We start from the raw sequence: 25451 nt of genomic DNA, 5'->3' as shown, positions 1-25451 counted from the left end.
TCTGTTATTCATCAAACAGCTTCACTACCACACTTGTCCATTTGGACTCAGTAGGAGCAGTTCAGTTGTGTTGAGTGTGAGTTGCTGCTGCACTAGCAGAGTTGGTTAGGCTGTTTTTATATTATCCAGAGTGTTGGTGACTGTAACTGTGCTGCTGGCAACAATTATTGCTTTTTTTGCCAAGGTTTACTGACACCAGCCATATTCAACGGGTGTTGTGTTCATAAATTCGTCAGTTATTCTGCGCTCTGGCACACTCAGACAAGATTTCTCTGGAATCAGAGTATATAGCCAGAGCAAATTTACCAGCTACCTCTATCAACAGTTGTTGCAGTGACATTCCATTGAAATGGTTACTTGCTTGGTGGATGGAGTCTTTTGTTAAGACATGTAGCGTGCTAGCTAGGTAAACAATGAACCATAATCCCAATTTATGAAGTTGCATGCATGAATCTGCAGGTAGCTAATCAAACAGGTTCAATGTTAGCTAGCTAACATTAGACTATAAATAGCAAAGCAAATGGCTCTGAGATTCGAATAATAACATCATACACGTAACGTTTGCTAGCAGCCCAGCCAACTAACATTAGCTAGCTAACAGTACAGTCTTGGCCAAAAGTTGAGAGAATGACACAAATATTAATTTTCACGAAGTCTGCTGCCTCAGTTTGTATGATGGCAATTTGCATATACTCCAGAATGTTATGAAGAGTGATCAGATGAATTGCAATTAACTGCAAAGTCCCTATTTGCCATGCAAATGAACTGATTCCCCCAAAAACATTTCCACTGCATATCAGCCCTGCCACAAAAGGACCAGCTGACATCATGTCAGTGATTCTCTCGTTAACACAAGTGTGAGTGTTGACGAGGACAAGGCTGGAGATCACTCTGTCATGCTGATTGAGTTTGAAAAACAGACTGGAAGCTTCAAAAGGAAGTTGGTGCTTGGAATCATTGTTCTTCCTCTGTCAAACATGGTTACCTGCAAGGAAACACGTGCCATCATCATTGCTTTGCACAAAAAGGGCTTCACAGGCAAGGATATTGCTGTGAGTAAGATTGCACCTAAATCAACCATTTATCAAATCATCAAGAACTTAAAGGAAAGCGGTTTAATTGTTGTGAAGAAGGCTTCAGGGTGCCCAAGAAAGTCCAGCAAGCACCAGGACCGTCTCCTAAAGTTGATTCAGCTGTGGGATCGGGGCACCACCAGTACAGAGCTTGCTCAGGAATGGCAGCAGGCAGGTGTGAGCGCATCTGCATGCACAATGAGGCGAAGACTTTTGGAGGATGGCCTGGTGTCAAGAAGGGCAGCAAAGAAGCCACTTCTCTCCAGGAAAAACATCAGGGACAGACTGATATTCTGCAAAAGGTACAGGGATTGGACTGCTGAGGACTGGGGTAAAGTCATTTTCTCTGATGAATCTCCCATCCGGAAAAAAAGCTTGTCTGCAGAAGACAAGGTGAGCGCTACCATCAGTCCTTTGTCATGCCAAAAGTAAAGCAGCCTGAGACCATTCGTGTGTGGGGTTGCTTCCCAGCCAAGGGAGTGGGCTTACTCACAATTTTGCATAAGAACACAGCCATGAATAAAGAATGGTACCAACACATCCTCAAAGAGCAACTTCTCCCAACCATCCAGGAACAGTTTGGTGACAAACAATGCCTTTTCCAGCATGATGGAGCACCTTGCCATAAGGCAAAAGTGATCGGGGAATAAAACTCGGGGAATAAAACATTGATATTTTGGGTCCATGGCCAGGAAACGCCCCAGACCTTAATCCCATTGAGAACCTGTGGTCAAACCTCAAGAGGCGGGTGGACAAACAAAAACCCTCAAATTCTGACAAACTCCAAGCATTGATTATGCAAGAATGGGCTGCCATCAGTCAGGATGTGGCCCAGAATTTAATTGACAGCATGCCAGGGCGGATTGCAGAGGTCTTGAAAAAGAAGGGTCAACTCTGCAAATATTGACTCTTTGCATCAACTTCAGGTAATTGTCAATAAAAGCCTTTGACACTTATGAAATGCTTGTAATTATACTTCAGTATTCCATAGTAACATCTGACAAAAATATCTAAAGACACTGAAGCAGCAAACTTTGTGGAAATTAATATTTGTGTCATTCTCAAAACTTTTGGCCACGACTGTACACTTTAACTTGAAATGAAAACTAATTTCTTAAAAAATTAGAAACCTGTAATATCTGAAAATGTAGCTAGGTAGACTATCTTACCCGTATACGTCATGAATGGATGTCACGGATGCCATGGTTGCTCGTAGTTTGAAGATGTAATCCGGAGACAGGTGTTTTCTCCATCTCCTTAGCTATCATACTCCAATTCCACTGATTTCAATTCCCGGTCCTCCAGCAAGTGGAGAGCAACACTTTTGCACACAACATTTGGTAGGAGGTGGGAGGTTGATAGGCAAGACACAGCCAGAGTATGTCAGCTTTAAATCAATGATATAGCCTCACTCATGAACACATAACTGACACACATTTGTTTTGGCTCTCTCTTTAAGTGTTATATGGCGTAGCCTAAAACAAAAGCCTGCGCACACACGCACACACGCACGCACGCACGCATGCATGCACGCACGCACACACACACACACACACACACACACACACACACACACACACACACAGTGCGGTGTGGTTTGTGAACTGTGAAAGGGGTTAGGTTTTATGAAAGTGGTGACATTATAACATCCTGACACAGCTCCGTGGCAAACAGCTCTGAAGGTCTGTGTGTGTGTGTGTGTGTGTGTGTGTCTGTGTGTGTGTGTGTGTGTGTCTGTGTGTGTTTTTTTGTGTGTGTTCAGTAGTTCTCACTCTGCTCTGTCTCTCGCCCTTTTCTCTTTTTATCCACTCCAACACATTATCTATCCCCCTGTATCTCTACCTCCCGCCCTCCGACTCTCTCAGAATCACCTCAATACCTCATTCTGTTCCTTCTTACTTCTCGAGAGAGCGAGAGAGCCAGAGAGAGCCAGAGAATGAGCTAACTGAGAGAGAGAACGAGCTAAGAGAGAGAGAGGACGAGCTAAGAGAGAGAGAGAACGAGCTAAGAGAGAGAGAGAACGAGCTGAGAGAACGAGCTGAGAGAGTGGAGAGAGAGAGAACGAGCTGAGACAGAGAGAGAACGAGCTGAGAGAGTGTTGAGAGAGAGAATGAGCTGAGAGAGTGAGAGAATGAGCTGAGAGAGCGAGAGAACGAGCTGAGAGCGAGAGAGAGAGAGAGGTGAGAGAGAGAGAGAACGAGGTGAAAGAGAGAGAGAGAGAGAGAGAGAGAGAGAACGAATGAGCTGAGAGAGAGAGAACGAGGTGAAAGAGAGAGAGAGAGAACGAGGTGAAAGAGAGAGAGAGAGAACGAGGTGAAAGAGAAAGAGAGAGAACGAGGTGAAAGAGAGAGAGAGAGAACGAGGTGAAAGAGAGAGAGAGAGAGAGAGAGAGAGAGTACGAGGTGAGAGAGAGAGAGAACGAGGTGAAAGAGAGAGAGAGAGAACAGCTGAGAGAGAGAGAGTGAGCTGAGAGAGCTGAGAGAGAACAAGCTGAGAGACAAGGCAAGAAGATGTGTTCCTGTGTGTAAGATGGACTCTCAGCGCAGGTGGGCTACAGGTGTAGCTGGAAATAAAGAAAGACAAAGGGAGAGAGGGGGGGATGCGGTAAAGAGAGGGGTGAGGAACTGATGACATTACATTATTACAGTATGTGTCAGCAACCAGACCTGTGTAGGTGTAATTTGAATGAGAACAGTCCTCTTTATAAAGTCTCTCACAGTCTCAAGTCAGAATAATAGGATCCATGTTTCTCAAATGTCAATTTCGAAGTTGTTCCAAATGTCAAATTTCGAAGTTTTAAAGGTTAAGTTTAGGCATTAACTATGAATGTTTAAGGTTAGGGTTAAGTTTAGGCATTATCTCTGAATTCTTAAGATTAGGCATTAATTCAGAATGGTTAAGGTAAGGGTTAACGTTTGGGATAGGCTTTAAAAACAACAACTTTTTATCGCTGGATTCAAACATGAAACCTTTTTAAACCGAGGTAGATATTAACGTCCACTCTAGCACTCACTGTTGCCCCTAGTGGCCTTTTCCACATCTTCTCCTGACGTTCTCAGACATGGATGGATGGATGTCAAATACTGACTTGTAACACGGTTGACCTGCCAATCATAAACACTGCATTCATCTCTCTATCTTACCTGACTTTGAGTTGTTCAGGTCTTGTTTTAAAATATTTTTCCACATTCAGAGATTCTTAGAACATTTCAATCAAGGTATTTCTACAAGAATCACACGCTTTCCAACAAGTTTATGAAAGAGTAGATGTTAATGTGTGATTATTAGGAAACAGCACTAGTATGGAACCCGGAGTGATTTGCTACTTCCCAGTGTTTAGATACAAAAGGTACCTGGAAATGTTTGTCCTTTTCACCACTCATCTAAAACTCAAGAGACATCTGGCCACACAGTTAGTTGAATGTTACTGATAGTCCGTAGAGCATCTACAGATGGACCATGTACGGACTATCTAAATAAATTGTTACCACACATCTATCTCAGCTTGAGACATGTTTGGACAAGTTGCATAAGTAAACTAACTGAGGTTGAAACGCTTTATAGTTGATGATGCCTTAAATTGGTCATTCAGTTCTGGTGAAACAGTGTCAACAGTGATCGAGAGACCAGGATGAGATTACAGTGACACATACCAAAATATATATATACATACATACATACATACATACATACATACATACATACATACATACATACATACATACATACATACATACAAAGTACACACATGCACACAAACACACATGCACACACACACGCATACACACACACACACCCAGGGGCTTGAGCTCCCTTAATTGTTGGAAGCTTTGGTTGGGCTCTCTGTTTTTGTCCTGCAAATAGCCTGGATCTTTCATACTACTGTATGTGTGTGTGTGTCCTGGGACATCCTTAAGATTACGCTGTCTCTCCTCCTCCATGTGTGATATGGGCAAATCGATATGCAACAGAAGTCTAATACCTTAATCCACAATGCTCTCACAGGCAAAGAGCCTCCATCAGATTATAAAGCAGGAGACAATGTCACTGCAGGCTCTTTCTCTCCTTCCATCTTCCTCTCTCTCTCCCTCCCTCTCTCCTTCTCCCTCCCTCTCCTTCTCCCTTTCCCTCTCCCTCTGTCTGTCTCTGTCGCTGTCTCTGTCTCTCTCTCTCTCTCTCTCTCTCTCTTCCCTATGATGCAATCACCATCGCATTGCACACGGCCCTATCCCATCTAGACAAGAAGAATACCTATGTAAGTATGCTGTTCATCGACAACAGGTCAGCCTTCAAACACCATAGTGCCCTCTAAGCTCATCGCTAAGCTTGGGCGCTGGGTCTGAAGCCCTCCCTCTGCAACTAGGTCCTGGACTTCGTGAAGGGCTGACCCCATGTGGTGAGGGTAGGCAACAACACCTCCGCCACGCTGATCCTCAACACGGGGGCCCCACAGGGGTGCGTGGTCAGCCCCCTCCTGTACTCCCTGTTCACCCATGACTGCTTGGCCACGCAAGTCTCCAATTTAATCATCAAGTTTGCTAATGACACAACAGTGGTAGGCCTGATTACCAACAACGACGAAACAGCCTACAGGGAGGAGGTGAGGGCCCTGGCAGAGTGGTGCCAGGAAAATAACCTCTCCCTCAACGGCAACAAAATGAAGGAGCTGATTGTGAACTTCAGGAGACAGCAGAGAGAGCACGCCCCCATCACATCAACGGTGCTGCAGTGGAGAGGGTGAAAAGCATCAAGTTCCTTCTAGTGCCTCTTCAACCTCATGGAGGCTGAAGACATTCGGCTTGGCGCCTAAGACCCTCAAGAATTTATACAGATGTACCATTGAGAGCTTCCTATCGGGCTGTATCACCGCCTGGTACAGAAATTGCACCATCCGCTACCGCAGGGCTCTACAGAGGGTGATGCGGTCATCCCAACGCATCATCGGGGGCACACTGCCTGCCCTCCAGGACAGCTATAGCACCCGGTGTCACCTGAAGGCCAAAAATATCATCAGGGACAACAACCACCCGAGTCACATCCTGTTCACCATGCTACCATCTAGAAGGCAGAGACAGTACAGGTGCATCAAACCTGGGACCGAGAGACTAAGAAACAGCTTCTATCTCATGTTTTACATTTTAGTCATTTAGCAGAGGCTTTTATCCAGAGCAACTTACAGTAGTGAATGCATACATTTCATACATTTTTTCCATACTGGTCCCCCGTGGGAATTGAACCCACAACCCTGGCATTGCAAACACCATGCTCTACCAACTGAGCCACACGGGACCACCATCTCCAGGCCATCAGACTTTTAATTTGTCACTACTAGCCGGCATTCGCCCAGTACCCTGCCCTGAACATGTTCTATTCATATACTGTCCATACTGTCTATACACACCATTATATACATATACAGTATATGTATTTATATTCCAGACTCTGACATTGCTCATTCGCATACACATATTTCTTAATTTCTTTATTTTTCATTTTCGCGATCTACGTGTACTGTTTGCATTGTTAGGTATTACTGCAATGTTGGAGCTAGGATCAGAAACATTTCACTGCACCTGCGATAACATCGGCAAAATATGTGTATGCGACCATTCAAATTTGATTTGATTGCTGTCCCTCTCAGTCGCTCTCTCTCTCGCTCTCTCTATACAGTATATATATCTCTGTCCTTCTCTCTCTATCCCTATATTTCTTTCTCTCTCCCCCATCCTCTCTCTCTACATCCCCTCATCTTTGAGTAAAGCAAAATAAAGCCGAGAGCTGAGGTTTTTGTCGCTAAACTGTTTGTCATTATAAAACATACATGTTCCCATGCCCAACAATACAGTATATGTCAATCAACACCAGCTTGAGATAAAAACTGGGCACACACACACTGTTGACATTGACGATGAGCTTTATATAGGAAAATAATACATCTTAAAACTTCCTTCAGTACGTCATCAATATCTATATACCCTAACAGCACATCCCCTCTGTACAAGTGACAGCTGCCAAGTCCCAGACCTAACCCCCCTAAATGAGGGAGAGGGAGAGAGAGAGAGAGAGAGAGAGAGAGAGAGAGAGAGAGAGAGAGAGAGAGAGAGAGAGAGAGAGAGAGAGAGAGAGAGAGAGAGAGAGAGAGAGAGAGAGAGAGAGAGAGAGAGAGAGAGAGAGAGAGAGAGAGAGAGAGAGAGAGAAAATCCATTAGCAGCCTTTCTTGCTATTCTCTGACGTCCAGTATATTATACAAGCCTGCACACCTGCTGCGATCCAGGAGTACCATCTAGAAATGAGAAACACATGTCCTCAGTAAAACTCAGTGTGTGTTTGTGTGTGCGCAAATGACCCCAGAGAAGGTAATATGGTAACCCTATGTGTCTAATTCTCCCCTCTCCCTGTCAATCAGTAGGCCAGTTAAACAGCAGGGAATGTAGCTGGCTCTCACATCATAAATGGCCCTGTCACATTCTCCAGTGACTGTCAGAGCAGCGCTGGGGAAAGTTTCCAAAGCGTTGTGGGAATGTTTCACCGGCTCTGCCTTGTGTTTTACACTTGTTTCTCTCGTCTATATCGAGGGATGGAGGGAGGAAATTAAGTCATCCTCTACGCTCTTAGAAAAAAAGGGTTGCTGAAGGGTTCTTCAGTTGTCCCCATAGGAGAACCCTTTTTGGTTATAGGTAGAACCCTTTTGGGTTGCATGTTGAACCCCTAACCAAAAAGGGTTATGCAAATTGTTCTCCTATGGGGACAGCCATAGAACACTTTTAGGTTCTAGATAACACCTTTTTTTTCTAAGAGTGTACCTTTTATACACCCCTATCAAAGTCACATCCAAATCCATGTGGGCTTCACGGTTAATGCTATATAAGGGACATCAATTCTGCCAATACATTTGAAAGTGAAACAGCTTATCCGACTGTCTTTCCTCTTAACACTACACCTCCTTTTCCCCTCTCTTTCATTCTCCTTACAAACCAACTGTCCCACCAGAATTAGCCAACTGCTCTGACTCCTGTTGCCTAGTGTGTGCTGTAGCCGGGGTCAGAGAAAGTTCAGCTGCCCTCGGCTAAACACATTCACTGTCGATTCAAATCAACAAGTCATCCTTTACTCTAGGTTGTATGATACACACGCCCGCACACACGCCCACACACACACACACACACACTGGGGCTGAAACAAATTAATCTATCAGCTCTGTGTACCCGCCAGCGGCTGGAGCACTTATCTGGGGTTATGAGCTGCTGTGTTTGTGTGTGTATGTGTGTATAATATGCATGTGTACCTTTACATGTACAAGTGTGTTTATGTTTTTGTGTATATTTGAGTGGCCTTTGAATTGCCTTGACATTCATACGGTAATATGCATTGATAAATGCTACATTTTCAGGTAGCAAAGTTTGGGACTACTGTGTGAGTCTGTAGGTATAATACAATATAACAATGAATAAAAAAGAGAGAAAGGGAGGGATGAATAAAGGAGGTGTGAGGGAGGGAAAGAGGGAGGGATAGAGAAGGAGGTGAGAGGGAGGAAGAGAGGAGGAGGGAGACATGGGGCTGGTGGGGGAGAAGGATGTAATGAAAGGCTATTCTCCCTTTTCATTACACAGGTGGGATAGCCTCTCTCGTTCTCTCTCACATTCTCTCTGGCCCTTCCATTGTATGATTTCACTTTCATTAAATATATCTTCCTTTTATCTTAAAGTGATTGGTTTGAATCTCTCTCTTTCTCTCACTCCTACCCTCTCTCTTTCTCTCCTTCCTTCCTCACTCTCTCTCTCCCTCATTCCCGCTCTCTTTTTCTCCCTTCTTCCCTCTCTCTTTTTGTCGTCCTCGCTCCATCTATCCAGCGGCTGGAGCTGAGCTGAGCTCTTGAGCAGAGCCTGATGGGAGTTCATTTGGGTGAGGTGTGTGTGTGTCAATGGACTGTGTAATTGAAATGGAAATAAGCCAATCAGGGACTGGTGTGGCACGGTACCTTACCCTGCATGCACCTTACTGTTCCAGCTCTCCCAACTCTCAGAGAGTGTTCGTGTGTTCGTAGGAAGTGGCTAGGATGGTTTTCGGCCCTGCTGAGGGGGATGTGTTTGAGCAGTGTAATCAGCTTGTAATAAAATGTCTAAACACCATTCACACACACACACACACACACACACACGAGCCCATTTCCTCCCCAGCACTGTGTGGTTATCTGGATCTCTCTGGTAACAGCTGTAGCATAACAAATACATGTCATTATATTGGTTTGACAATTAGACTGCCATCCACTGTCAGTTTAATTACCCTGTTAAATGATCAGGGCATCAAGGACTGGTCAGGCTTTCTACTTTACCAGTGGAGTGCGTGTGTGTGTGTCACTCAACAGGGAGGTATTTGAGAGATATTTTATGTTTTACTCCCTGGTACACATAGGTACAACAATCTGTCTCTAAGATGTTGAACTAGTAGGGTATTTGTAGATTGACTTTGGCTGAGGACACTAGCCCACAGCTGCCTTGCTTTGTAATGTGTGGCACTATCAGCACATTAAGCCTTCCCCAAACCATAGCCCCAATCAATCGGAATGAATATCTAAACTTAACCCTTTGAGTTGTTTCTGTTTTAACCCTGTAACCATGTGGAATTAACCCTGAAACCATGTGGAATTAACCCTGTAACCACGTGGAATTAACCCTGTAACCACGTGAAATTAACCACGTGGAATTAACCCTGTAACCACGCGGAGTTAACCCTGTAACCACGTGGAATTAATATGTCAAAAATAGACATTCATCCATAATAAAGTTGAATTTCAAAGGGAAACTATGAGATCCACCAACCCACGCACACATGCACAAACGCACACATACCAGACACACACACACGCACGCACACACACGTGCACACACACTCACACACACAGGAAGTAGTCTGGGGGGGTGAAGGGAAACCATAATGTGTACACACAAACAAACCCATGTATACACACAGAAGAGAGGCTGAGCAGCGGAAATGTGTGTTGTGAGAGGATGAGATTATTAAGTCAGTGACATTTAAGCCAGAGGAGATGTATTACTCTGCCTGTGGGTTGCAATGACATGTTTTAAATGAGATGTTACACATGAGATGCTGCCCGAAAGGTAAACAGTTTCACTCAGCTATTTATTCTGAACGAGTAAACACAGGAAAGCAGCATTTGACGCTAGCATAAACATCACACAACCGTACATACACACATGTTACATACTACACACACACACACACACACACACACACACACACACACACCGAACAGATGGTGTCAGTCACAGAGTCCTCAAGCTAGCCCACTCTCCAATATTTACATTGTGTTAGTGAAGGCTTCCAGATAGAACGTGATACTCCACAAAGAGAGATGGACTATCAAAGGCAATTCTCCCCCTGTCCCTGTCCACTAACAACTGGGGAGGAATGAAGCAGCTGTGTGTGTGTGTGTGTGTGTGTGTGTGTGTGTGTGTGTGTGTGTGTGTGTGTGTGTGTGTGTGTGTGTGTGTGTGTGTGTGTGTGTGTGTGTGTGTGTGTGTGTGTGTGTGTGTGTGTGTGTGTGTGTGTGTGTGTGTGTGTGTGTGTGTGTGTGTATTGTCCCCATCAGAGTGTGATTAATAATGCGCCCTGACCACCTTTATCATCGTAACATCATAGGCAGTCTGCTTCCTTGGCTGTAGAGCCAAATCTGTCAGAGGGAGGAGAGAATGTTGGAGGAGAGAAGGAGGGAGGTTGGGAAGGAGGAGAGAAGGAGGGAGGGAGGGAGGGAGGGAGGGAGGGAGGGAGGGAGGGAGGGAGGGAGGGAGGGAGGGAGGGAGGGAGGATAGAAGTAGAGGGAGGGAGGAGAAAGAGGGAGGAAAGAAGGAGAGAGAGAGAGAATTTGTGTGGGGAGGGGATAAGAGAAATTGGAAAAAGGAGAGATGAGGAGTAGAAGATGAAGTATAGACGAGAGGAAGGACAGTGTGCTAAGTGCTGTCTGAGTCCCATGTACAAGGCAGAGAGGTTTTCAATTAAAAATCCACCTCTTCTCAGGTTCAGACATAGCAAAGGTTAGGTAGAGAATGAAAGTCTCTTTTCAGGGGTTGAGTTAGGGTCAGCAACCTGAAGTTAGAGTCAGCTTGCCCCAGATCCTCCCCTCAGCCAACTGCTCTAATGACATTCACACTAATTGCTCTGAAGCATGGTCAGACAGTTGTTAGTAGACAAATCAAAGAGGAATTCGGACCTGAGCCTATGTGTGCATTAGTGTGTGTGTGTGTGTGCATGCTTGTGTGTGTGTGTGTGTCCAGGGTTGGGGATTAACGGATTACAAAGAAACTGTAATCTGTTACGTTACCAGATAAAAAATTGTAATCAGATTACAGATACTTTTGAAAAACCAGATGATAACTTATTGGATTACTTTGAAATTCAGAAAGATTGTTTTCAAAAAAATACTTAATGACACCTTTCTGTTTTCTCAATGACATTCAATTCAGCATTGAAAAAAGGTGCAAGTTTAAGTTTGTTCTGCCTGAGCGAGTCTGACCACATCAGAGACCACTAAGATGACACACAAATGTGTTTGATGGATTGCGGGAAAAGAGCAGGAATAGGCTTTTGTAGCCTACAGTCCAGCCCATGTCTTCCAATGATATAACTGCTGTCGGCATCAAAGATTATATGACCAACTTGAATAAACGCTTGGAGGTAAGGACGACAGGGGTGTTGTAGTCTATGGGCCTATTATTGATATCTGCATAGCAATGATATGCATCACACTGCTGCCCTCTCAATTATATGGTTGTGGATGACTGATCACAAATGTATAGGTGTATTATACCCCAATAATGATTGAATTGAAGAAGTGTAGGCTAAGCTGCCTATCAATCACTGTTTATGCGACCCCTGGACAGCCAGAAAAATGTGCTCTTGCAGCTGCATAGCGTGGATCCCAACCTGTGGAATAATAGTTTGAGGGAGTTCCTCCACACATACTGTCAAAAACAAGTTTAATTTATGAAGACCATGAGTGGGCTTTGATTGCTCAGTCTAATTTGTACCGATAAAAAAACAATTCTAAAGGCCTAATGAACATATGCTTAAACTTGTACACTTTTGAAAGACTTCAACAGCTGCAAATTATCGAGATATCAAAGTTTCACGCATAGAAATCTTATTTCAAATTAATTAAGTGTTCTAGTTTTTAATTCTATAGTATCACCAACAAAAATGTAAACAAGAGGCCTATCCATAGTATGTATTATAGAATTCTTTCTTTCACGTTAAGCAAATAGCACTTTTCGGTAGAATTCAAAGCATGCCATTCCATTAGAGCAGCATTTATATTTCAACCATGTTTTGAAGCAATGAGCCCAATCAGCTCTCCATGACAACAACCTAAACAACATAGCAGACTAAAATGTCCTTTGTTTTGGGGTTATATTGAGGTAAAACAAATTAACTAATATACAGTATATTTCCATATTATTGTCTTATTATTGATGTTCAAGGGGTATTTACCTAATTGGAAAGACTGAAAATCTGTCAGACTTTGTTTTTTAATGTACATATGTAGCCCAATAATTGTATTATCTCTATTGGAAGTAGAAAGCAATGGGTTAGAAGCCTACATAACCCACAAAGTAAAATGCACCATCCATTTATGGCCAAATATGTGAGCTCTAACATTGATTTATCTGGCAGTAGTTCAATTGGTAATATACATTTTTGTCTTCTTCCAATGCCACTTAAGTAATCCCAAAGTAACTGAAAGTAATCAGATTACGTTACTGAGTTCGTGGTAATCCAAAAGTTACATTACTGATTACAATTTTGGACAGGTAACTATTAACTGTAACATATTACATTTAGAAAGTAACCTACCCAATTGTGTGTGTGTCTGTTTGTGTCTGTGTAAGCTTGTGCCTGTGCGTGTGTGTGTGTGTATGTTCAGATGAGGGAATTAGAACATCATGACCCTGGGTAGTATGTTGTGGATCAGTGGAGTTCTAAACATGCCTCTATGCACAGCCTTCTGGGGGAAAACACACGCTGTATTTGACATTTACAGCCTCAACTATCTCACACCACCCCGTGGACTCTGGAATCCTCTGATGTCTGAATTTATCTTCTCTGAGTTTTCAAAATGCTAGAAGTAAATAAGGAAAAAGTAATTTTTCGAAGCGCTGGCATCCAAAAGAGATATATTTTGTCCAAGTTGGATTCTTTAGTGTGTGATACATCATGTTGTAGAGAAGTGGTGTGCATAAATTTCCTGGGATGGATTTATAGACAAACCTCCTCGTTTACTAAAGCCAAATGTTAAGAACGGTTGCTTGCACATTTCTGAGGGATATCTGAAGAATGTTGAAAGATCCAACCTACGCTCATAAACATCTAAACAAGTGAATCAACATACTGTATAACATTGAGAAAATGTTAACATGACTGTTGTGTGTGCGCGTGCACCATGAATTTTACTTTTACTTTTAAAGTACTACTAAATCAGGGTGTGCAGAGTAAAGTCACTTCCTTGTTAAATTCTTGGGGCTGTTATGTAATGTACTGTTGTTGGTAATTGATAAATAATTGTAAAGTTTTTGAGGCACTTTCAAACCCTTTGTTTCTCTCCCTCCTTCCCTCTCTTTTTCTCTCCCTCCCTCCTACCCTCTCCCTAAAACGTTTTTTTAAACTTAAAGTTTTTGAGGCACTTTCAATGGTGTACGAATGTTATTGGGGAATCAAGTCATTCTGACTGACTGCTGATTTTATCTTCCATTCCATCTGTAACTGAAGCCCTTCATCAGTCTTCCAAACACTAACGTTCTCTTCCTTGTCTTCTGTCCAATCAGGTTCCACCGTGGAGACTACCACATTGACGTGTGTATAAACGACTACCTGGATGTGTTCTGTCCCCACTATGAAGACACGGTGCCGGAGGAGCGGATGGAGCGCTACGTCCTCTACATGGTCAACTACGACGGCTACAGTACGTGTGACCACACGGCCAAGGGCTTTAAACGCTGGGAGTGTAACAGGCCTCACTCCCCCAACGGACCACTCAAGTTCTCCGAGAAGTTCCAGCTCTTCACCCCCTTCTCTCTTGGCTTTGAGTTCAGACCGGGCAGAGAGTACTACTACATCTGTGAGTATTGACATATATCACCATATACTGTATGTGAGAGTAATAGAGAGCACTGTTATGTGTTGAAGTCATGTGTGTTGAAGTCAGTCTGATGTCAGAGTGGACGGCAGATACAGCCCTTAATAACCTGTTGGGGCTACAGGTTAGCAATGAACCCCGAGCCGGGATTGCTAACAAGGCTGGAAATTCAAAACATCAAAAATCTAATAATTTCAATTTCTCAAACAATCAACTATTTTACACAATTTAAATGATAAACATCTCCTTAATCTAAACACATTGTTCGATTTTCAGAGGCTTTACGGCAAAAGCATAAAGTTAGATTATGTTAGGACAGTACATAGCCACAAAAGTACAAACATCCATTTTCAATTCAAGGTCAGCCGTCACCAAAAGCAGAAACCAGCTTGAATTATGCACTAACTTTTGTCAATCTCCATCAGATGACACTCCTAGGACATTATGTTATACAATACATGCATTTTTTGTTCCATCAAGTTCATATTTATATCCAAAAACAGCATTTTACAGTAGCGTGAAATTCAGATTTTTTTCTTCTCTGAAATGCTTCCGGTGAACATAACAAAATTACTATTCGAAAACATTGGTAAATTATAATATTGTCATTCAAAGAATAATATATTATCATCTCGTAATTGCTACCGAATGGCCAGATCTCAAAATAACTTTACTGGGAAATCACATTTTGCAATAAACGGGGTGCTATGCTAAGAACAACAGGCTATGCTATACAGTTAGCATCATCTAAAATCGATAATAACATTGTAAATATCCCCTTACCTTTGATTATCTCCATCAGAAGGCAGGCATCCCAGGTCCGGAAGGCATCCCAGGTCCGGAACAGATGTGGTTTCTTTTGACAAAGTTCATAATTTATGTCCAAATAACACCAAGTACTTAGCGTTCATTATGCTCCCACAAAACGTGGTGGGGGGACTGTAAAATCACGCCGAAAAGCTAAAAAAACCTAGTAAATAATCTATTTATGTTCGTTCAAACATGTCAAATGTTGTTTAGCATTAATCTTTTGGTCCATTTTTAACGTTAAACATCAGTAATATTTTCACACAACCTATCCTATGTCTAGATAAACAATGAAGACAAAACTCACGTTTCTCAGATTTATGCGCAGGCGCAAAAAAATGAAGTGATGACATGTCAACTTCCTTGGATTCTAATTTGCTCTCTGTTTATCATAGACGCTTCAAACAACTTTATAAAGATCGTTGACATCTAGTGGAAGCCGTAGGTGTTGCGAAATGAATCCTTTCTCACTATGGTATCTATAAAACAATGACACTAAATAGTACAGTCACAAAATTCACATTTTTTTTTGATCTATTTTTCACAGGTTTTTGCCTGCAATATGAGTTTTGTTATACTTACAGACACCATTCAAACTGTTTTAGAAAATTCAGAGTGTTTTCTATCCGAATGTGTTAATAATATGCATATCCTAGCTTCTGAGTTGGTGTAGGAGGCAGTTAAAAATGGGCACATATTTTTTTCAAAATGTCTCAATACTGCCCCCGAGCCCCAACAGGCTTAACGTGTTTAGAATTTTATTCAGTTGTATCAGAAGAACAACCATTTCACATCCAAGTTTGCATTGGAAGAATATGTGACTCGTTTCAGGAAACTAGGCATTTGTCGCACGTCACCACTTCACAGGAGAGGCATTTGAACATAAACATGTATTTTTTTATCAAAATGCATGAACCTTCCCGTTAGCCATGATTGGCTGAGATCATGGATGGGCTGGACATGCCAAGAGATGAGTTCAGATTGGTCTGCCATGCAGCTCGCTTCTATCTATAACAATGGCTGCTCAGTATGTGTAGGTATCCTTTCTTTTTTTTCAAGATATGACAAATAACTGCAAAAGTGTTGCTCTCCACTTTCTGAAGGACAGGGTTTTTAAATCAGTGGAATGCCCAGTGAAAGCAGAGTATTATAGCTAAGGAGATGGAGAAAATTCTGGTGTTTGATTTCAAATAGGCGGAGGGAGACAAAAAGAAAACACACAGAAGGCTGTATAAAGCACCTGTCTCCGGATTACATTTTCAAACTAAGGGCAACCATGGCATCCGTGACAGAGAAGGATAAGTGTTCATCCAGGTAAGAGAGTCTAGCTAGCTCCATTTTCAGATATTATACTTTTCAAATTTTGTCAGAAAGTAATTTTCATTGGAAGTTAAAGCGTACTGTTAGATAGGTAGCTAGCGTTAGCTAGCTGGCTCACTAGCTAATGTTATGTGTATGATCTGTGTACTAATATCATTCGTATCTCAGAGCCATTGGCATTGATAGTTATAGCCTAATGTTAACTAGCTAGCTATCATTGAATCTAGTTGGTTAGCTGCCTGCTGATTCATACAGGGTAGTAAAGTTATGAGTTGGGATTATAGTTAATTGCTTAGCTAGCTAGCTAGCTACATGTCTAAACAAAAGACTCCACTATGCAAGGTACCATTTCTCAGTACCATTTACACTTTCTGTATCCTGAGAATGTGATAAATAAACGTTGCTTTTATTTCATATAGTATTTGTTAACCAGAGACGGTAATGTGAAGAACAACATGACCTGCACCAAAGTAAAATTAGGATAGAACGTTAGGCCAAAGAGATGGTATCCAAGTTCTAAAATTCTCAGTCAGAATGCCCTGCTTTTATTTTGTCACACTCTCAACCGTAAGGTATTTTCCTACAATTAGCTTGCCATCAACTTGTAAATAATGATCTTGTTGTGAGTTTATTTTCCTGTAATAATGAATACAAATTAGCTCAAGTTAAGATGTTGTCAACTATATGATGTGGCCATTATTTGAACTGGCTAGCCAGCTAACTTAACCTTCACACACACACGGGTGTGATCATTCTATAGTGGTCCCTGAAGCGTACGATCAAACCGGTGTGATTAGAACGCTTATTTAGAGGACTTATTTAGAACGGGCAGTTTCGAATGACGCAACAATCAGCATTTGAGCTAGCCACACTGTATTTTCAGAAACATTTTGCACAAACACAGTCCTTAAAAAGTAATGGCCAGAATGTGAGCAGTTTATTTTTGATGCAATGTTCAGACGTTCACAGAAGTATCTACAGCATAACACAATCATCCAAACCGAAAAAAATGTAGGCTGCATTTGTCCTAGCTGTCATGCCCTACTCTATGGTGTATAGGTCAGAACGTGACTAGGGGGGTTTCTAGCGTTTGTATTTCTATGTTGGTGGTTTGTATGGTTCCCAATTAGAGGCAGCTGGTAATCATTGCCTCTAATTGGGGATCATATTTAGGTAGCCCTTTTTCCCACCTGTGTTTGTGGGATATTGTTTTCAGCACCACGTAGTTCACGTTCGTTGTATGTTTATTGTATTTTGTTTAACCTCTATGGGCTAGGTGGGACGCTTGCGTCTCACCTACTCAACAGCCATTGTAATCCCGTGGCGCGTTATTCAAATACCTTAGAAATGCAAAACCTTACATTTTTCTAAAATATGACTATTTTACACCATTTTAAAGATAAGACTCTCGTTAATCTAACCACACTGTCCGATTTCAAAAAGGCTTTACTACGAAAGCAAAACATTAGATTATGTCAGCAGAGTACCCAGCCAGAAATAATCAGACACCCATTTTTCAAGCTACCATATAATGTCACATAAACCCAAACCACAGATAAATGTAGCACTAACCTTTGATGATCTTCATCAGATGACAACCCTAGGACATTATGTTATACAATACATGCATGTTTTGTTCAATCAAGTTCATATTTATATAAAAAACAGCTTTTTACATTAGCATGTGACTAGCATGTGACTAGCATTCCCACCGAACACTGCCGGTGAATTTACTAAATTACTCACGATAAACGTTCACAAAAAACATAACAATTATTTTAAGAATAATAGATACAGAACTCCTCTATGCACTCGATATGTCCGATTTTAAAATAGCTTTTCGGTGAAAGCACATTTTGCAAAATTCTCAGTAGATAGCCCTGCATCACAGGGCTAGCTATTTAGACACCCAGCAAGTTTAGCACTCATCAAAGTCAGATTTACTATAAGAAAAATGTTATTACCTTTGCTGTCTTCGTCAGAATGCACTCCCAGGACTTCTACTTCAATAACAAATGTTGGTTTGGTCCAAAATAATCCATCGTTATATCCAAACAGCGGCGTTTTGTTCGTGCGTTCAAGACACTATCCGAAAGGGTAAATAAGGGTGACGCGCATGGCGCAATTCGTGACAAACAAATTCTAAATATTCCATTACCGTACTTCGAAGCATGTCAACCGCTGTTTAAAATCAATTTTTATGCAATTTTTCTCATAAAAAAGCGATAATATTCCGACCGGGAATCTGCGTTTAGGTAAACAGACAAAAGAAAAGAAAGCATTCGGTCGACTCGGGCACGCGCCTAAGCACATAGTACTCTGAGCGGCCACTAGCCAAAAGCGATAAAGTGTTTCAGCCAGAGCCTGCCTCGATATCGTTCAGCTTTTTCCCGGGCTCTGAGAGCCTATGGGAGCCGTAGGAAGTGTCACGTTATTGCAAAGATCCTCAGTCTTCAATAAAAAGAGCCAAGATGAAACACTACTTCTCAGACAGGCCACTTTCTACATGGAATCTTCTCAGGTTTTGGCCTGCCATATGAGTTCGGTTATACTCACAGACACCATTCAAACAGTTTTAGAAACTTTAGAGTGTTTTCTATCCAAATCTACTAACTATATGCATATTCTCGTTTCTGGCAAGAGTAGTAACCAGTTTAAATCGGGTACGTTTTTTATCCGGCCGTGAAAATACTGCCCCTTAGCCCCAACAGGTTAACCTCTTACATCTAGACGTTCCGCTAGCGGAACACCTGCTCCAATATCCAATGATAGGCGTGGCGCGAATGACAAATTCCTCAAAAATACAAAAACTTACATTTTTCAAACATATGACTATTTTACAGCATTTTAAAGACAAGACTCTCGTTAATCTAACCACACTGTCCGATTTCAAAAAGGCTTTACAACGAAAGCAAAACATTAGATTATGTCAGCAGAGTACCCAGCCAGAAATAATCAGACACCCATTTTTCAAGCTAGCATATAATGTCACAAAAAACAAAACCACAGCTAAATGCAGCACTAACCTTTGATGATCTTCATCAGATGACACACCTACGACATTATGTTATACAATGCATGCATGTTTTGTTCAATCAAGTTCATATTTATATCAAAAACCAGCTTTTTTACATTAGCATGTGACGTTCAGAACTAGCATACCCCCCGCAAACCTCCGGTGAATTTGCAAAATTACTCACGATAAACGTTCACAAAAAACATAACAATTATTTTAAGAATTATAGATACAGAACTCCTTTGTGCAATCGAGGTGTCCGATTTTAAAATAGCTTTTCGGTGAAAGCACATTTTGCAATATTCTCAGTAGATAGCCCAGCCATCACGGCTAGCTATTTAGACACCCACCAAGTTTAGCCCTGACCAAACAGGTTAAAGAGAGTGCTCCTAATCTCAGCTTGTTACCTGTATAAAAGACACCTGTCCACAGAAGCAATCAATCAATCAGATTCCAAACTCTCCACCATGGCCAAGACCAAATAGCTCTCCAACGATGTCAGGGACAATATTGTAGACTTACACAAGGCTGGAATGGGCTACAAGACCATCGCCAAGCAGCTTGGTGAGAAGGTGACAACAGTTGGTGCGATTATTCGCAAATGGAAGAAATACAAAAGAACTGTCAATCTCCTTTGGCCTGGGGCTCCATGCAAGATCTCACTTCGTGGAGTTGCAATGATCATGAGAACGGTAAGAAATCAGCCCAGAACTACACGGGAGGATCTTGTCAATGATCTCACGGCAGCTGGGACCATAGTCACCAAGAAAACAATTGTTAACACACTACGCCGTGAAGGACTGAAATCCTGCAGTGCCTGCAAGGTCCCCCTGCTCATGAAAGCACATATACATGCCCGTCTGAAGTTTGCCAATGAACATCTGAATGATTCAGAGGACAACTGGGTGAAAGTGTTGTGGTGAGATGAGACCAAAATGGAGCTCTTTGGCATCAACTCAACTCGCCGTGTTTGGAGGAGGAGGAATGCTGCCTATGACCCCAAGAACACCATCCCCACCGTCAAACATAGTGGAAACATTATGCTTTGGGGGTGTTTTTCTGCTAAGGGGACAGGACAACTTCACCGCATCAAAGGGACGATGGACGGGGCCATGTACCGTCAAATCTTGGGTGAGAACATCCTTCCCTCAGCCAGGGCATTGAAAATGGGTCGTGGATGGGTATTCCAGCATGACAATGACCCAAACACACGGCCAAGGCAACAAAGGAGTGGCTCAAGAAGAAGCACATTAAGGTCCTGGAGTGGCCTAGCCAGTCTCCAGACCTTAATCCCATAGAAAATCTGTGGAGGGAGCTGAAGGTTTGAGTTGCCAAACGTCAGCCTCGAAACCTTAATGACTTGGAGAAGATCTGCAAAGAGGAGTGGGACAAAATCCCTCCTGAGATGTGTGCAAACCTGGTGGTCAACTACAAGAGACGTCTGACCTCTGTGATTGCCAACAAGGGTTTTGCCACCAAGTACTAAGTAATGTTTTGCAGAGGTCAAATAATTATTTCCCTCATTAAAATGCAAATCATTTTATAATGTTTTTGATATGCGTTTTTCTGGATTTTTTGATTGTTATTCTGTCTCTCACTGTTCAAATAAACCTACCATTAAAATTATAGACTGATAATGTCTTTGTCAGTGGGCAAATGTACAAAATCAGCAGGGGATCAAATACTTTTTTCCCTCAATGTACATAAGCACGATTGAATATAACACTATAAAGGTTATGAAATGAGTAACGTTACCTCACGTATCCACGGTTATAAGTAATATACACAAATATATTATGCTCCATACAAAGAGTGAGCTACAGTAGAAACAACATGACACGACATACAGAAACTTTTATAACATATTAAGGCACTTACTTTGATAGAAATGCACACATTTCCAAAGTTATTATTAGTAATGAAAACAACAATGACTGCAATCCGGGCAACAGACAGAAAATGTGAACACGTGTGTGCAGATTCTGTTCTGATGGGAGATGCGCAAATGTCTGCAGACTTGAACTGCACAAACAATTGGGAAGTGCTTAGAGAATTTTGTCCGGTTTGGAAATGTCGAAAAAATGTATTGTCCGCAGAAGGAAAAAGGACTACTTTTATGTGAATGAATGAGGAGGCGGAACACACCTCAATTCAAACGGTTCTTAAAAATGAGAAACTTGTTAGAAAATCATTTGAAATTGACAAGTTGAAAACAGCTTATAAATAAAAACAGGCAGCACGGATTAAATGTACTATTGCGTGACAATCACATTCTGGAATGAAAAGAACATTTTAACATCACGTGCATAACAAAACTCATGCTGGGGCGACCATTAGAGATATTTGGAACTCAAGTATGAAAAGGTTAACGTTAGCTCGCCAGCTAATAAGCTAGAAACTAACCAAAACATTGTTTAGAAAGTTGCTTTTAGTTGCCTGGTTTACTAGATTGACATATATTAAATTCCTTTTTAAACGAATGGGTTTATTGGTGTTAAAATATACCAGTTGTGGTATTTTGGACCACAAGGCTGCTGATGTCATGCATGTGAATCCTTAAAGAGATGGGTGGGGCTAATGCTTAAGAGGGTGTGAACGATGCTGAATGGGTGTAGACTAGGGCTGTGGTGGTCATGAAATTTCATCAGCCGGTGATTGTCAAGCAAATAACTGCCGGTCTCATGGTAATTGACTGTTAATTAACATAAACACATTTAGCATCTCCTGACTTCCACACATAGCCTACAAGCCACTGATGCTGACCTTTGAATCATCTACATTTTAAAAAGTCTAACAAATCCATGTAATATAGCCTACACCTTCACAATAAGTCCTTTATTTATTTTAGACAGGTCTAAAGAAGCATGATATGAAGAAAATGTCGTCTATTTCAAAAGAACAGAATAGCATCCTTATGTTAGAGCCTGATCTGGCTATGCCAAATGGCTGTGGGCTACACTAGTTCATTAAGCAGTCAAGATTTGCTTAGCATTCCGTTGCATTATTTTATAGGATGAAGAATACAATTAAACAAAGCTGAATAAAATACAACATATATTTTCTCCAAACGATTTGAGGGAGTGCGCACATGCAGCTATTCTGTGTTGAGCAATTAACAAAGAAATAGGTATTCCTATATGTGTAATTTAGAGTTATTCATCTAACTTTAGTTGTTCTACAAACATTGGGCTATATGTATTGATTTTTAATACATTGAAAGGCTGCATGATGAGACTCTAATGATGATTTGAAAAAGTAGCTTGAAAGGCATGAGCTCTGCTTTGTTTTTTGCTTAGGCAATACACACTACATCAGTCACTCATGCACAATTTGACAAGCACTTGATAATGCCTAGAATTTCACGGTGGCATCCCCTTTGTGTGGCCGTAATGCACACAAAAAAATCCATGCCTTTTGTGGCCACTGGTCGATGGCCCTTCTCCCTGAGTGCTGTGCGCTCCATCATGTGATCGGGTCATTCTCACATGCTACAAGTGAATACAGACACATCGGGGATGCAATTGTGTGCATCCTTATTCAATTCCGAGGCTCATATTGAAGATATTGAAAGAACTGTCCACATTTACCTTTCTTCAGCCAACAAGATGAGTAGGCCTAACGAACAGCAAAAACACTAGCCTATGTCAATCTACTATCCCCATAGTACAAAGGTCGACCTATTCTATTCTGTGCAAGAAATACATATTCCAAACATAGTCTGGAACAGTTGTGGGGTGCGATAGATCCCAAATTAATACAACCACAAGCATCAAAAAAACTTTTTTAAACAGTGTGCCTGACGTGACAGATCAGAACTTTTAGCTTAAAATGTTGATAAACTATTAGGCTATTTCTTCACATTATAAGTGCAGCAATGCTATAAGCGCAAATGTTTCATTAGCAGAAATCACCATTATCAAAAGTGACCGCAAATGCAATTATGCACGTAATGCTTTTATTATAAAATTGCATTTTTATGGTGAAAATGATCTTCCCCAAACTTGAAAAGTCGCAAAAAATTGCATTGTTTCTTATGCTGGGCATCATTCACAAGTGATAATATGTCATTCACAAGTGATCGGCTAATATTGTCACCCATCAGACTATTCTTGATTTATTCTTGTCTTTACATATACTAAATAATATATGTGTTAAATTGGTTTTGATTTAGAATGGACCATTATCATGCACCTGTATGGAAACAGGGGCAGAAGAAAATACATGTAATCTATACACTTAAATAGCGAAAGGAGGACGCTTTTCCCTGTGGTTTATTTTCATGCCAGGCAGGTAGGCTAAACTCCTGTTGGAAATATAAGCAATGTGCTTAATAAAATAAAAGTTGAAAAATGGATATAGTAGGCCTAGCCTATAGAAAGCTGGTCCTCCTCTTTTTAGTACAGGCTATCACTCTGTTTTCTCGGTCAAATGCATAGCCTATTGAAATGTTACGCAACATGAGCTCATCGGCTCTCATTAAGTGTTTGATTAGATTTTCGAATACATTTGCATTGATGTCAGAGTGATTAGAGGGACAATAGAGTGCTGAGTACCAGGATTTAGCAAGTTTTGTAGGCTAGTAATGACCATCAGCAGCATCAGAGCTTGGAGAAGCCTAATTACCGTGACTAAACGGTCACGTAGAATTTGACTGCCTTCATGACTCGTAACCACCGGTGTTGTGGTAATACGGTCACCGCAACAGCCCTAGTGTAGACAAAGAGCTCTCCAGTACGTGTACCAAAACATTCAAGGGCCATTTTCCTTAAAAGTGGAGTTACAAGTTTAACAACATTCAAAGCAGAATTACTTTCCCATTGTTCCTCAACTGTAGTGTATGATATACCATTTTCTAGCTCTGAGACTCTATCTTTGTCCAATGTAAAAGAACACAATTTCAATTTTGCTTCATAAGACCGAATCGAGCCAGTTGGTCACATAGGATATTTCAAATTGATCCAGTTGTTTGGAAGTCTTGGCAAAGCGAGTCATTCAAAAACAACACACTACAGTATTCTCCAGAACTCTTAGACTGACCATCTTCTCTTTGGGTGTCATGATCGTTGTTGGAAGCATACTCGGACTAAAGCGCAGCATGATCTGGGTTCCACATGTTTTAAATAAAATTCTCAAAAAAACAATAAAGAATAAACGAGCACATGAAGCTATGGAGTGCTCACAGGCAACTACACATAAACAGGATCCCACAAAACACAGTGGGGAAATGGCTGCCTAAATATGATCCCCAATCAGAGACAACGCTAAACAGCTGCCTCTGATTGGGAACCATACCAGGCCAACAAAGAAATACACACACTAGATTACCCACCCTAGCCACACCCCGACCTAACCAAAATAGAGAATGAAAAGGCTCTCTATGGTCAGGGCGTGACAGTACCCCCCCAAAGGTGCAGACTCCGGGCCGCAATACCTGACTCAATTGGGGAAGCTTCGGGTGGGCATCTAGCGTCGGTGGCGGCTCCGGTGCGGGGTGAAGTACCCACTCCGCTCGCAGATCCGCCAGCATCGGTGGCGGCTCTGGTGCGGGACTTTGCCCCCGCCCAGACCACGGGTCCGGCCATGGAGACGGGTAGAACGCCATGCCCGGACTGGGCCTTGGCACAGTGGAGGGCCCCGGCCATGGAGCTGGGTTGAATGCCACACCCGGCCTGGGCACCGGCGCTAAGGAACGCTCCAGCTATGGAGCTGAGTTGGCCACCGTGCCTGGACTGGACATCGGCGCAGAGGAAGGCTCCTGCCATGGAGCGGGACTGGTCGCCGTGCCTGGACTGGGAACCGGCGCAGAGGAAGGCTCCGGCCTTGGAGCTGGACTGGACACCGTGGCTGGACATCCGCGCAGAGGAAGGCTCTGGCCTTGGAGCTGGACTGTACGCCGTGCCTGGACTGGGCACCAGTGCAGAGGGAGGCTCCTGCCATGGAGCAGGACTGGGCGCCGTGCCTGGACTGGGCACCGGCGCAGGGGGAGGCTCCTGCCATGGAGCAGGACTGGACGCTATGTCTGGACTGGGCAGTGGCGCAAAGGAGGGCTCCGGCCTGTGGACCGTCGTAGGAGGTTCCGGCCTGTGGA

At 42.3% G+C, this 25451-nt stretch overlaps 1 protein-coding gene across 2 annotated transcripts in view; it reads left to right on the top strand.

Annotated features, from left to right (window-relative positions):
• The window catches only part of LOC106580594 (ephrin-A5b), a 228773-nt gene that overhangs the window by 166408 nt on the left and 36914 nt on the right, over positions 1-25451 (top strand). For both annotated transcript variants that reach the window (XM_045703319.1, XM_045703318.1), the window contains exon 2: positions 13910-14202. In XM_045703319.1, coding sequence (XP_045559275.1) covers positions 13910-14202 — 293 coding nt within the window. The remainder of the gene's footprint in view (positions 1-13909; positions 14203-25451) is intronic.

The sequence above is a fragment of the Salmo salar genome, chromosome ssa20 (genome assembly GCF_905237065.1).
Source record: "Salmo salar chromosome ssa20, Ssal_v3.1, whole genome shotgun sequence".
Taxonomy (NCBI): domain Eukaryota; kingdom Metazoa; phylum Chordata; class Actinopteri; order Salmoniformes; family Salmonidae; genus Salmo; species Salmo salar.
Note: the sequence above shows the minus strand (reverse complement) of the source record. Positions and strands in the feature narration are given on the sequence as shown.